A 15,495-nucleotide genomic window follows, 5' to 3' on the forward strand; every position below is an offset into this window, starting at 1 on the left:
CATGGATTTTTTATTCCCTAGTAAGCTGGTGAAAAGAACTACGCAATACACTGACCACAGGTGGTATTGTGTATAAATTTTACATTAAAAAAAAAAAACAAAAAACAAAGTGCAATTGGGGGGGAATTCCTTTTCATTGCCTGATCTTCGTACCTACCTATTTTCCACCAAGACATGCATTTTTTTTTCCAACCAACTTAGTATTTATACTTGGTCGAGTAATCCTTGGGCGATATAACCAACCCTCTTCCCTTTCTTGCACCTCTAAAGATGGTTTCAACGATGTCAATAAACTCTTGTTTATTATTCATGGGCCAGTTAATTTTGTTGTTGTTCCCAGTGCCTAAATCTATCATCATATGTTTGTTGCGATAAAAAAACATGACGGAAACTGGGTCATACAACTCGTACATGGTGTTAAATTCGGGTACCTCAGTTATATCTACTAAATATATTACACAGAAATTTTTTATATCTTCAGCAACCTTGTATAGTAATTCATCCATTTTCATGCAGTCGGGATCGTAATCATGGCCGAAGCGAATGCAAACGAGCCTTTCTTCCTCATTTATTATCGCCTGGTCAACGGCCCAGCCGCTGTTTAAATGCTGCAGCATGAACGACATTTTGGCGGCGGAGAAGTGGGTACACGGCTGGAAAGCAGTTCGAGGTAATTGCAAGCGCGGGGGTAAGAAAATTCCACAGCGTTGCTTCTATGTTGCTAAAAAAATTGCCAAACAGTTACCGAACGGCTGCTAAAAGGCTGCAAAAAAAATTGGCGCAAGATAGCCGGAAAACTCTGCCACAACGCATGAACTATGAACGCACCATAATAAAGATAACAGTTTGCAATATAACCACGTTACTCCAAATGGTGCTTAAATGTTCACACTGCTCACTTTTGCTGACCCAGCGAAAACGAAAACGTCAATACAAAACCGTACATTTGCCCTTTTCTCCAGCATCAGAAAATGCCCCCAAGGTAGCATTCACGCTGTGCCCCCGTTGTGATTGTCAATTGGGGATGAACAGCCATTTTGTAAGCGATGTTTTACCTGAACAAGCGCCCAAAAAAAAAAAAAAAAAAAAAAAAATAGCAAACAAATAGCTATTAGAACTGATCATATGAATGCAAAATAAATGTAAAGTTGGTTAAAAAAAAACGGAAAAAATCTAAATATGCATTTGTACGTATAGCCCTATCGCAAAACCACCACACGACGACAACTTATGTGTAATATAAGTTTCTTTCTTAACACTTTTTAAGTGGCCTTCGCCCCCCTTCCGACAATCGTGCGTGTATATATGTCACAGTGCACATTTTCCCCCACTACTGGTTTGTTTACTATGTCATATTGCCTAAGCGTGTTCACAAAAAGGACTAAATTGGGATAAAAAGGATTGCCGAAATTGACGCACGGAACAATGAAATGGTCCCCATGCTGTGTGTGTAACAGCTGGGGTTAGTTCTTTTTAAAAATGCATTAATCTGTAAATTGAAAAGAAAGGAACTTCATCGAATTAGGGCGAACATTACCTTATTGTGACCAATTGGGGCGAATCAAACGAATGAGCGGAAAGAAGTGCCGACCATGCAAGGAGCCCAAATTTAACAGCCAAACAACCATTTTTAATTTATAGGCAAAATTGGTTAAACCTCAGCTGCACAGCTTTCACTGCAAATTGTCTTTTAAGAGTGAAGGAAAAAAGGAAACATATAATTATACCCTGCAAAGGCTCTTTTCACGAAATGCTTAAATTGCGTTTTGCGAATGTAACGCTTCAATCGCTATTTTTCTGTGAATTTTTTTTTTTTTATTTAAATTAACGTAAAGTCTTATATGGCTAATTAAACAGTTCTACAATAACATAAAAAAAAAAAAAGTATAATTCCCAATTTTTATTCCATTTGCAGCTCCTTTTTCCATTCGGTGGAAAACATTGTCCTCATGAACTTAAAAGTGTACCCTCCCTCTCTCTCTCCGTTTTTTTTTTTTTTTTTTTTTTTAAGCTTGCGCGAAATTGAAACCCATTCCATTAAGAAAAAAACGTCATGAGCAATTTGTGATGGACCTTATTTCCTTCACGTTAGTAGTTTAATCTATTACGCTTTTGGAAATCCTGTTAAATGCACCAATTTAAGTGACACTGTTCAACTTGCACATGTGTATATATGTATACATGTTTACACGTTTGCATGTTTACATATGTGCATGCGTATATTTACCGATGCACATGACACATATACCTTAAGGTGTGTCCCGCGCTCGCTTAAAATTCAAGGGAAATTTTCCCCCGCGACAGTAAAAGAGAAAAAAAAAATTTGGGCTAAAAGGAGGGACAAACTGTTAAATGACATATGCACAAATGTGTACGCATGTTGGGACTAAAACAACTGTAACATTTTAACACCTTCTCATTTCCGTTAATGGAAAAATGTCCTCGCAGAAGTGGAAACAAAAGGAAACTTCGAATGTGCAACAAAAAAGCCAATTCATGCGTACTTTTCGATTAAATTAATAATGTGTACAGCTGCCCGTGTAACCATTATTTGCGTTCACGTAAAATGTGTAGAACTATGCAGTGCAACAAATTAAAATGCATGTGTAACTTTTTCACGCCACTCCATTGGTAGTAAGCATTGTTTTATTTTATTTTATTTTTTTTGCCTTTTCGCTCGAAGTTGTCACTATATTTACGTAAACAGGCGCATATATGTGTGTACGCGTATGTACATATAACCTGCGCGCAGAACATTCTTCGGGGGAGTCCCAGTTCATCACTCTGAAGTAAAGGCAAGGGAACCACACATTTATACACGCACACCCCTGTTAACCATAATGGGTGGATGCCACTATCCATTTTTTCCCTCCTCCGTCGTGAGTTCATTTCGCACGTTCCTTTGTGAAAATGAATATAAAATGGTTACCAAATATATCTCTTATTAATTATAAAAAAAAAAATGGAAAACAGAAATTTGTGAGGAGCCGCAAGAGGTTTCGTACCATAACATGGAAATACACCAAAACAATTGGTCCCTTTGCTTCGTTTATATACATATTTAACCAGAGCATAGGATCAGGTAGGATAAATTTGAGAGATGATGAGCGGTTTGTCTGACAGCTGGCGTAGACCTCATAACAAAAAAAGACGTGAAAAAAAAAAAAGGGGGGGAAACGGAAAGAGGGGCAGAGTGAGCCAAATGATAAGCTTCCCTAGAAGTCACACCGAAGGGTCTCATAAAACCTCTACTCACGCAGTGCTGTCCCTTTTCACACACATTCGCAGGCCTATTTGACATTCCAAGCTTAATAGACGAAGTAGGATGGATCCCAGTAATTTTCGGAAACCTGTTCGTCTGTTCAGTGGCTGTTTTTTGCAGCCTGATGATATTAAGAGCCATGACGATGATACCCAAGAACAAAAATTTCGAGCAGAGAATAGAATACAGTGCAGTTATAAAATATTTCATGTCCAATGAAAAATATAAATTTGTTTCCTTTCTTTACCACTTAGGAAATTTATGTAATAATATTTGTGGCATACTTATCATATCAAAAATAGTAGACATGTTCATTATTAAATTATTTGGAAGTACAATTTTATTTCAAGTCTATCCCCAGATAAAGGTGTCGAAATGCTCTTTGTCTCTTTTGGATTCCATGTACAATGGTTATTACTACTCCAGCACAGGCCATTACGAAACGGTGGTCATTGGGGGAGTTACCATAGGTTACATTATTAATGCAATTATATGTATACATTTATCATCCAAAGGGTTGGAAGAAACTATAAATTATCAGTATGTCGTTTTTATGATTTTTATGACGTCATTTTTGTATCTCTCCGTTTCTTCCACCATATATTTGCTATCCCAGGATTATGTGGACCAAAATGGGGCATTGAGCAAAGTGGACGTGTATAACAATTTAATATTAAATAGGGCTCATTTAGAAACTGATTTGGTGAAAAATTATCGCAAGTATAAAGAAATAAATCATGTTCCAAAAAATCCCGAGTTGTATAGAGCTGATCCATTTTTTGATCAGTGCCCAGTTATGGACAAGTTGGGAAGAAATCCCTTTTCAGTAGAAACTAGCAAAAATGAAAAGGTGAATAGAATAAATCATGATTTGAGAAACTTCCAGAGGGAGGTACAAATGGGTTCACTACACAGAAGAGGAAAAGCATTCAGCTGCTCCTGTCTTTCGCTAAACTCTTTGTACCAAAAAAAGGCATACATTTTTCGCAATAATATTTTTTACTTCACCGTGTCGAGTTGCTTATACAGATTGAATATCAAAAATGCTATCTCGTTGCAGCATTTTTATTCGGTATACAAAATTTATTACTCACCGAAGAGCAGCAATGGGGGAGTTGCAAGTCGAAAAAGGGCCGAGTGGAGACACACCAAAAAGGGGGAGAGCAAAAGGGAAAAACGGAACAATCACATAGGGGAAAAATTTAGCGGGGCACATTACCCCAACCGGGGGGAAGAAGCTCAGAAAAAGAACAAAATGTTCTTTACAAATTTGTACTACATGATAAGTAGGATAGAAGGAATCAAAAGCTACTGTATGGGAAAAACCTTCGCCAATTTTATTGATTCTTACGGATTCGTGAGTAACATCCCATCGTGGGGAAATGAAATAACGGATGATGTCAATGTATCCAAAGCTATCTGGCTCACAGTCATTTTGAGTAGTATTTTCTACTTCATATTTGGCCTTATATTTTGTCTGAACAATTCGTTTCAAAAAATTAACACCTCAGTTTTGTACCTCTTTAACTTTGTCGCTGTAGCCCCTAAGGTCATCACGGGTTCTATATCCATGCGTTATGATTTAATGAATTTGGACATATGCTCTGATAACGTCTCTTTTTTTTTCGGATGCATTGCGCCCTTTTTATCTGCATGGATATTTTCGAATAGCATGATTTTTTCAGATGCTTTTAATTATACAAGTCTAATTTGTGGCCTCTTTTGTAATTTTCTGTCTCCCGCATTTGCGTATATATCAGCATGTGAAAGAAACAAGTCCTTTTACAAAAACCCATTAAGAAAGTATACAATTGTGAACAGGAAAAAGACAGTCTTCTCGAGCAGTTCGGACATTCGAAAGGCTCTGGGGAATATAATCGATACGTTTGACGATAATGATGAGGTGCACGCAGTGGAAGACAGCGATGACGAGAAGGAGAGGAAAAGGGAAATGGGGGAAGATAATTATAAACTGCAATGTGACGATGAAGAGCAGGAGGAGGAAGGGCTACTAGGGTACAGAAGATCCTTGTCCTTAAATCGGTATGCCAATCAGAGAGAATCAAATATTTCTTCCATTAGCAGAAGCTCCTACTTCAAAATCGTAAACGGAGAATTCTTACCGAAAAGCTACTCCAAGAACAGCACTGGACATGACTCCCCATCAGAGAGAAACTCAAGTGATTTTAAATTATCAAATAATTATGACAGCAATGCGGGGATATATACACATGGAGACACGGCCGAAGAGCAGCCACTTCACATAAACAGAGATGCGAAAAAGGGAGATGGCACCAACGACAGTGCCTGTTTGGGAAAAAAGGGGAAGAAGAAGAAAAAAGGCGTGATGTTTTCTGACGAAATAGTGGAGTGCTCTTCACGGGATATTTTCAAGTCCAAAAGGGTTTACAGTTTTGGTAAAAATGGGGAGGAAGAGGAGGGCACTCTGAGTAGCGATCGATATACAAAAGGGAGCCACTCAAACGATAACGACATTTGTGGAGAAACAAAAGAGATGTCCTTGGAGCAGCTCAGTCGAACAAACCAACGTGACGATACATGGGGAAGCAAAAATAATTCCTATGAAATTTTAGAAGATGTTAAGATGCAAAAAGGAAAAAAGGTAAAGAAAAAATTAATGTTTTCAGATGAGGTTCAACTGTGCAATGACATAGACGAAGCTGCAGAAATGGAAAAAAAAAATTCCAGAGGAGTAACATTTAAAGAAGAATTAAAGGAACCCACTACGGAGGATGTAAAACATGCGAAAAAGGAAAAAAAGGAAATATCGTTCTCGCTCAATGTGCAACTTTGCAGTGAAGAAGTAGACGCAAGGCAGTGTAGCCAATTTAGTATAATGGTAAATGATGAAGCAGTTCGTGAAAAAAAAGGGGAACAAGGAGGAAACGTGAATCCAACAAGTGACATTGAAAATATGGTAGGAAATAGGAACAGTGAGGGGCACAAAACAATCCTATTTGAGTACGAAAATGGAGAAGAAACCGAGTCGGTGGAGCCTCAAAAGGGAGAGCCAGTTTTACCAAGCATTAACGAGAATGAACAACAAACTGGGAAAATTAGCAAAAAGGGATCTGCAGATTTGCATGAGCCTGTGCTGGACAACCTTGTGCAGGAAAGCGTTAACGAGGCATGTCCAGCGCAAGTTTCCCCTCGCTATGAAATAAGAATAATAAGTAATAATGCATGCGTAGTTAGTGGCGGAGAAGAGGCAAAAGGGTGCTCAAACGACAGTGGAAAAAATTGCGAAATTGACCTTGGCGATCAAAACGGAACAGCAGTGAAGCATTCAGAAAATGAACATACACCCGGTGCAGACAAAATAAAACTTAAAGAAAAGGAGAAGAAAGGAGGAAACTTTCTTTGTGTCCATTTCGAGGAACATACGCAGGAAGAAACTGCTGCAACGTTGTCCAAAAATATAAACACAAAGATTGAGAACACTATACAGTATGAGCGAATTTTTAGCGACTCCGCAATAAATTACGGTGCGAGGAACCAGATGAAAATAGGGGAACTGAAAGAAAATGAGGTTATAAGAAAAAACAGGAGTTTCGAACAGCACGAACAAATCTTTAAACGTCAGAGGGAGAAACTAAAGTCTCACTACAAATGCACCATATCGAATGTGCTAGAAAAAATTGGCAATTATGATGATTTAATACAAAGCATGGATCACTTAGAGAGGAAGGAAATAAACGGAGAAATTTTTCTGAAGAGCACTTCAAACAGGTTTGAAGAAGGGAACAAACTGGGTTCGTCTAATCGGAACACCTTAGGCGTGGGTTCTACCAATGACAAGCCCTTTCTCGAAGACACGCTCGTTGAAGAAGCCGATGACACGGTTAATAAAGAAAACACATTCTTTTCTTTTGAAAAGGATGATGCTGTTGTTATTCCGAATGTTCTGGTAGACAAAACCTGTGAAAGTAATAGTGACATTGGCAAAGGTCGCAATGGAAGCAAAAAGGTATTTTTTTCGGAGCAAATCGAACAGGTGCAAGTACAGGAAACAAGAAGTTTGGACCATAAAGCCATGGAAGGAAGGACGTATAGCATTCATTTGAGGAAAGAAAACTCAAAGGATGAAGAAATTTTAATTAATAACATGAAAGATTTAAGTGGAGAACAATATTTAAACAAGAACAGTTCGCAACAAGGGCAATCGTTACACGTAAACCAAATGAAAGATCACATTGGGGGGAACTCACAAAGTTGTCATTTCGATGATGTGTTGACTCCTGAAAATTCCAACAATCGTGAGGCTAACATGAGCACGTGCAAAATAAATCTGCTAATAAATAACACCAGCTACAGAGATCAACAAGACGCTCTGCTTAAGCATTCCAAGTCGGATGCACTAGCGGGGGAGAAGCACCATAACATGAGTGCCCTTTCAACAGAACAAGATGAAAACACGCATAATGAAGATAATCCTCCGTCTTTGAGAGAGCACAAAGATGATCTGCTTTCATTTTCATTTCTAAACAATTTTAATAAACAGAAGTGTGCATCGTGTGAAATTATATCGCCACCTGAACATGCTGCTATGCCGCAAAGAAAAATGAAAACCTTAAATTATCAGGACCCTGTCAACGAGATGGATAACGCCAATGAGAAGCTTCATAAAAAGAACACCCTTTTTGTTAGGCAAAGGAAAAAATTAAAATCTTCCTTTCATACAAACGGGGATATGATAATAGGCAATCATAAAGAAGCAATACACAAAGAACAAATTAACGAATTTCGAAAACAAATAAGCAAAGAATCGTGCATATTTAATTATTACGATGATGAGAAATGCACAGACATAGCGCAAGGGGAGGCGTGTCAAATGGATAAAGAGAAGGTTGATCAAGTGATGACTGAAAATAAAGTTACTGAAAACAATGCAAAGTTAGAAATACCAATACTACATATAATGAAATCGTATGAATCACAAACGGCACCCCCAAACGTAGATGTGGAAGTGAAAGATTCGGTGGAATCTAAATCCACGGGGGACCCAAGACGAAAAACATGCTACAAATTTGCGGACATTTCGAAATTGGTTAGTGACATAGATTTGTGTGAATTTGAATCTGAAGAGAATGAGATGCTACATGGGGGGCATCACAGCATGGGAGACAATAATGAGGCAATGCAGGGTGAAGATAGCGGAGATCATTTCTCAACCCCAACGAATGACGCAAATTTGGAATCCAATAAGCGTGTTAACTTTGACGAGGAAAAGGACACATCCGCAGAAACCGAAAAACCAGATGTTGTAAAGGAACTCGAAAGAATATACTCCGCATTGTCAACTAAATTGCATTCGGAGGATTCAGAAATGTGCACAAATGATGACCATGATCATACGGACTGTGTTGATTTTCGCTGTTTTAAAATTATAGACAATGTTAGCCCCGTCAAACATTACTACAATGCTTTCCGTAGAAGTAAAATTTTAGACTTGAAAAAATATGATCATATTTATTCAAACAACTTTATGATAGATAAGACAAATATGGATCACCTGTGTTCCATTTTTTTGTTTGGAAATCCTTTGGAAAGAAATGAAAAATATGCGGATAATAATAATAATAAAAGCGAAGATGCAGGTGAAGAACAGAAAGACACGACTAGCGATGCTCAGAACGACAATTCGAACCAAGAAGACAGGTGCGATTCTACTGTTACTTTTGAGGACCAAAAAGAAAACACTTCTTCCCCTTCAGGTTTGTGTGAAGAAAAGGGTCCTCTTATTAAACGATCCTTTTCTGGAAGTTTAGAAAGTCACAGTGAAATACTCAAGAGATGTGTATTTGAAAAAAGTGACCTAAGCGGCAGCGGTGTTCTTTCTCGAAGGAAACCCAACTTAAAATTTAGCCTCAATCAGGAAATTATAAACACGGAGGTATCAAAAAAAAATGGAAAAGCAAAATAAAACATGCAAAGTTTAAAACTTAAGTGACACGAAACTGTGCATGTGTCAAAGTGCTCATTTAACATGTGCACACTCTAGATGATGAATTGTGTCATAATAATAGCTTTACACCTACGTGGGACAGTGGAGACTTCCCTTACTTTACCCCTATACATGCACACATATATATATGTATTTTTTCCCCCTCCTGAAGGAATTAAACGACATATTTCGCAGCAACGACATCGTTGGAGACGTAAGGAAGAACTCTGACAAAATAGAAGTCATGAAAATTAGGATTCATGTGTACCCAGCCCTTCTCCAAAAATACCATGTAGAAACAACTTACTTGTTACTGGGATGTCTAACAGTTTTTTCGTTCGTCGGTATTATAACCGATTTTTTATTTGGTTAACTGTGAAATTGCGAATCCCGCATTTTCGAAGTTTCTTTTTAAGCGAGCTTTAGCACATGTACAAGATGTGCAAGATATACAAGGTGTATAAAAATGTATAGGACTTATAACGCGCGTTATCTCACATTTTGAATTATTTTATTTTTTCCATGCAACATTCGCAGATTCTAAGAGTTGGCGCGCTTCGTACAGCTGCCAATCCTGTGTGTACCAGATTTTACACCCATTTTTTTTTAGTTTTTATTTGCAAATATGTACACATGTCATTTATGTGTGTGTGCGGGTTATTCACCATTCTAGTGGGCAACTTGTCCCATTTCCGCGTGTACTTTTTTTATGGCAAAATGGTAAAAATTTTGAACAATTGTTTATGTTTAGTCATCTTCATGTCGTTTTTTATTTTTTTTGTCGTGTTATTTTATTATTATTTTTTTTTTTTTTGGTATAGAATTTGATTGCGAGATGACTTCGTTTTTTCGTGCCACGCGTAAACATTTTCGCGTCCATAATTCGTGATGCCAAATAATTTTTAATTCAATGAAAACTAGTTTATTTGTCTTCTTTTTTAACGCCTTAGTTTGATAAAAAAAGCAAAGAAAAAAATAGAAATAATTTTTTTTTTAAATACCTTCTCACGCTGCATTTACAACGTCATTTAACTGTAGAATTCTATATAAAACAGTAAAAAGTTAAATGTGACTTCTAAAAAACTTCCTTTTTACACTTAAGGTTCATTTTTTTCATTTCGCATTTAGGATGGGTGTACACCCAGTTAAAATTTTGTAATTTTACCTGTTAACAAACAATCGCTTATGTGTGATGCATTTTTTTTTTTTTTTTTTATACACATATACAGTTCATTAAAGGTGAACTCTTTCACAAATTCTACGCAAATGTGTATAAATAAATGCGCTTATTTGCCAGTAAAAAAAAAGAACGTTCCAATCTACACTTTTTTTTTTAATTGCAATTTTTTTGCAATCCCTTTAAAACATGTATTAAGTGCAAACGTTATGTCAGACAGACATTATTGCAACACCTTGAACATTTTTCTTAATTTATGCGAATTTTCCGTGGATTGCCTGCTGATTAAGCGTGAAATAGTTAAAAGTCATTTTGTTTATAACGAACGCTGACCGCGGTATAAAATGAACGCATTGTACAAAATTATAAAACGCACAATATCTTTTTTATTTTTTCTTCATTTTTATCATAAAATGATTTACTCCTTTGTCATAAATTTTATTTAATATATACACATATTGTCCTCTTTAAAAAGAAATTAAACTTCTGCATATTGTTTAACCAAAGGAATTTATCACACGCAGGATAAATTATTTAAAGCCATTGTGTCTATTTAACAATTAAAGAAAAATTGGATTTTTAATTGAATACGTCAAGGTCATGTGTAATTTTTTTTTTAAGTGCTAAAGGGAAGAATAGATAAAGCTAAATTGTATAATCTTTAAAATGGGCTCAAAAGACAAAGATAGTTTGAAATTAAAATATAAAATATTAAGCACATCATCCAGTGATAAAGACCATGATGTTACGAATCTACTAAAAAACACAGGTGGGGAAATTTATAAACCATGGCTAAGCGAAAAAAATTGTATATACCCGCAGGAAATTATTTTACAAATCAAATCATCCAAAATAAAATATTTAGAATTTTTGTCTCATGAATATAGCATTAGCAAGAAAATTGAAATTTTTGTGTCAAGCGATAATAAGGATTACTTGAAAGCTGGTTTCTTCAGATTTAATGACAACACTTCAACAAGCTATTGTGCCAGAGAACTGAAATATGTATATTTACCATGCACCATTAAATGTACGTTTATCAAATTAAAACTTTATAATCCATATAGTAACTATTTAAACACTCATGCACAAGTTGGGCTGTACTACATCAATATTATTCCTGAAGAAATACCATTGAAAATTATGTCTGAAATAACTCCTGCATTTCTTAAGCTAACATCTTTAGCGTATAACAGAAATGAAGACTATAATGATAATATGGTAAATATTAAAAAAGCACTGTTAAGAAAAAAAGGGGGAAATGTACACAGATCCAACATCACCGATAATAATGTTGTAGACAAATTTTCAGATGGAGAAACTCACCGGGGAAGTTTCAGAAGGTCGTATTCTAAAAGTGATAAAAATAAAATCAATTGTTTATATGAAAAATTAGAGAATAAAATAAAGTGCTTCGAAAAATTAAAAGGAGAATGTGTGGCAAAAGAAGAGTACAACGTGGCAAGTGAACTTAAAAAAATTGTAAATCTTTTTATTTTTTTAAAAAATGTAATCACGTTTTTAAAAGAAAAAAAAAAGAAGTACGTTAAAGAAGAAAATTATGGAAAAGCTAAAAGGCTAAAGGAGAAAGAAGTAAAGATAAAAATTATAATCAAAAATATAGAAGAATTAAAAATTGTAGATGACTGTTCCAGAAAATGGTACTATGAATGGCTATCTCTCTACTACAAAGAACTCGAATTTTATGAAAAAGAGATAAATAAAATTATGTCTAGTGAAAATATAAAAATTATAAAAAAAAAATCCGGGCTTCTTGATCAGTGCAATGCTAAAAATTATAACGGTCTAGATTTAAACAGTGTTCTTCTATTCATCTGTAGTGATGATGAAAAGAAAAGAGAATTGGGCTTTGACTTATCCTACAAACCATTCGAAGATCATGGTAAAAGAAATAAAAATTTTTGGCATAATAATATAGAACCCTTGTGCTTAATTATTAAAAGAGGAATATCAGATCCATGTTACAACATATTTATAAAAAGTGTTGTCACTTTGGAAAAAATGCTAATTTTGTTCCAAGATTATTTTGTTAAAGTGGACAACATAGATGCTGATAAGTCTAATAGCAAAACTGCAGAATACATAAAATGCATAATTTCAGCACTTTTGAAACGTCTAGATGATTCTAACCTTGACGTTGTAGATATCTGTATAAAAACAATAATGATGATGCTACATAACAATTTCATTTCTTTCAAAAGTGTCTTCTCAACCATATTATCAATGTTGTTTTACCTATTCTCTGGAGACACAACGTCCCAAATAAATGAAAAAATAATTGTTAGCTTAATGAGTTTTTACTACTCCCTGATAAATAAATATTACGCATCTGTGAAAAATGACATTAATTTGAAGAAGGTTCTAGAAATTATATCCATCTTTCTGGAAGTAGATGTTGAACCCATTAAACAAACATCCTTGGACTTTTTTGTAAATATATACAACAGGGTAGAAAATAAAAATGAACTGTTTGAAGAATTTTTATTAAACCTTTCATTTGATACCAAAAATCTTATAATAAATCGCGTAAATCAAGAAGAAAAGGAAAAAATGAAAATGTCAATGAAGGACAATAATGAAAAAAAAGAAATTGAAAGTGAGACACCAGAAAAAAGTTGTATGTTTATAAATAATGATGAATTATTAAATAAGAATTACACCAATAATAGATATCTGAAAACGCAAGACATTACTCCATGTGAAAACAATATCAAAAGGGTTGATGAAACAGGCGACATTAAAGACAATGTTATGGAGAGTAACAAAAGGGAATATTACTCTACTTTAGTGAAAAATACTAATGACAATAAACAAACATATAGATGTTCAAAATTAGCAACAGTGGAAAATAGCGATTTAAAAAAGGAAACATGCCCTAGTGAAATTAAAGAGCTTGAGGAGAAAACTGAGGATAAGCAAAATGAAGAAAGTGAAAAACCGCAATATATTGATTCAATCCCGGGCAAAGAAACCAAAACGGATTTCATACCTTTAAGCGGTTTACATAAAAAGCATAGTATTGGTGAACACGCAAAACACGAAAGCATTTCAAAAGGGGAACAAAATAATATTGTAAAAAAGGAAAAGGGAATGGATCAAGGAGAATATGTCGAAGATTCGACAAAGACTGACGAGAACAATGAAGCTGATGTTCCCGCTTTCACATGTAAATATTGCTTTAAGACAGATGAATCTTTCACAGAAATAGGTTTAGAAAAGCATTGGATTAAAAAATGTCCTATGCTGTGTACCTGTCCAAATTGTTTTTTAATCGTTGAATTAGTTGTCATTCATGATCACTTTTTATCCGAGTGTTCACATAGTTATATGTATGATACGTGTGAATACTGCAATAAAATTGTAAAGAAGAATTTATTAGATTCTCATGTAATGAGTGAATGTAGTGGTAAAAAAACTGAATTTCTTTCTTGTTATTATTGTTCACTTTGCATTGAATCTTTTGAAATAGATAAATGGAGAGCTCATTTTCTATCATGTTCTAAAAATCCTAGACTGAAGTAAATAGGTCATTTTTTTTTTTTTCCACATTAGTTGTATTCAATGAATTTTATTAATAATAAAAGTTTTGTCTTTTTTTTCATTCAATTAATGTACTTCATTCACCATTGGCTACTGTTTATGAGTTTAAAAGATTGGATTAATAATACATGTAGACCTGACTCTTTCTATTGTTACAATTTGAACGATAAAATTATTTTTATTAACATTGTCTTAAAGGCACAGTATTCGTTTTTATTTTGATAAAACTCTGTTTATATATTAACAATTCAACAATTTAAAAATTCGAATGCATGAACCATCATGTTTCTCCCCCAATTCACAAGGTTATGATAACAAATACAAGTTCTTTCAAATGAATAATAACAGATTCTTACCTTTATCAGCACACATCTACATTGAACATACAAATAAAACATAAAGGTTTTCTTTAAAATTGAACTGAACAAGTGAAAGTGAAGTATTGCACATACTGTTCTTTTTCTAAAACGCAAGCAAATTGTTGCATACTTTTTTGTTTTCATGTAAACGCGAATTGTGAAAAATTTTCTGTGAAAATCTTTCATTGAATTTATAAAATGCTCACTAAATATAGGAACTTTAATGCGTGACGGTAAGATATATTTTTAAGTTTTGAAGTAGAAATCCATGTTCATACAAAGTTCGTTTTATATAGCAAAAGCAAACAAAAATGTAAAGTATTATGACACCACGTTACGAGTAAAATTACTTTATATATATATTTTTTAATATATATAAAGCATTGACAAACACTGGTGTAATTCATAAAAAATGTGCTGTTTTAAAAAAATGAATTAATGCATTTCCAGCAATTTTTGATACGCATAAGCTTAAACATTGTGTACAGTCTGTAGGTGTACATTGTCTTATTCCCTTTTTTGTGTCTTTAACTACGGTATATATGTGAAGAAGAAATTAATAGAATTTATAAGGAAAGAACTACACGAGAAGTTTCTACTGGTTGAATGTTTTTGGAAATTCGTCCATCAAGCATAAACACGTGCTTAAGGGTAAATGAAATATTTGTTATATGCACATATCCCTATTATATGTAGGTGCTTAAGTTTCTTCTCAAAATTCACCTTTTCCTCAATAATAATTTTGTCTTAAAGGAAATATATTAAAAGAGAATTCACTTGAAATAGAGGAATACCCAGTTTTTAATTTATCATTTAAAGGATTCAAAAAAAAAAAAGCTTAAATTAGCTGTACTGCACAATTATATGTCGTCGTGTTATACAACCTATATGAAATATGCTTTTCAGCACCACTTTTTGGTCCTATTTTTTTAAAAAAACAGCTATAGAGAATTTCATGAATGTGATTCTTACAGGAAGTAAACGACATTTTTATTTTTAATTCATTAACTGTTATATGAAAATACTACAAAAGTTTTGCCCACTAACACTAACGTTACTATTAAAATGCCCGTAACTAATATACTTAAAATTCAATATTACTGATAGCGTAATTATCACATAGACCTCTAAACTACATAACATATAACGCATATATTGAGGATTTGTAAAG

The 15,495-nt window shown here is 34.3% G+C and overlaps 3 protein-coding genes across 3 annotated transcripts; 2 read left to right on the forward strand and 1 right to left on the reverse strand.

Annotated features, from left to right (window-relative positions):
* Positions 1-197: 197 nt before the first annotated feature.
* On the reverse strand, positions 198-626 carry PCOAH_00053700 (Uncharacterized protein; the record flags this gene model as incomplete). Its single annotated transcript, XM_020062150.1, has 1 exon — positions 198-626. One exon carries the CDS (start codon positions 624-626, stop codon positions 198-200), a length of 429 nt encoding a protein of 142 aa, XP_019917822.1.
* A 2,284-nt stretch (positions 627-2,910) lies between these two features.
* On the forward strand, positions 2,911-9,600 carry PCOAH_00053710 (Amino acid transporter; the record flags this gene model as incomplete). Its single annotated transcript, XM_020062151.1, has 3 exons — positions 2,911-3,082; positions 3,289-9,176; positions 9,400-9,600. 3 exons carry the CDS (start codon positions 2,911-2,913, stop codon positions 9,598-9,600), a joined length of 6,261 nt encoding a protein of 2,086 aa, XP_019917552.1.
* A 1,470-nt stretch (positions 9,601-11,070) lies between these two features.
* Positions 11,071-13,947, forward strand: PCOAH_00053720 (Uncharacterized protein; the record flags this gene model as incomplete). The annotated part of the gene is made up of 1 exon (XM_020062152.1): positions 11,071-13,947. One exon carries the CDS (start codon positions 11,071-11,073, stop codon positions 13,945-13,947), a length of 2,877 nt encoding a protein of 958 aa, XP_019917632.1.
* Positions 13,948-15,495: the final 1,548 nt, after the last annotated feature.

Source organism: Plasmodium coatneyi, chromosome 14 (assembly GCF_001680005.1).
Source record: "Plasmodium coatneyi strain Hackeri chromosome 14, complete sequence".
Classification (NCBI taxonomy): Eukaryota; Apicomplexa; class Aconoidasida; order Haemosporida; family Plasmodiidae; genus Plasmodium; species Plasmodium coatneyi.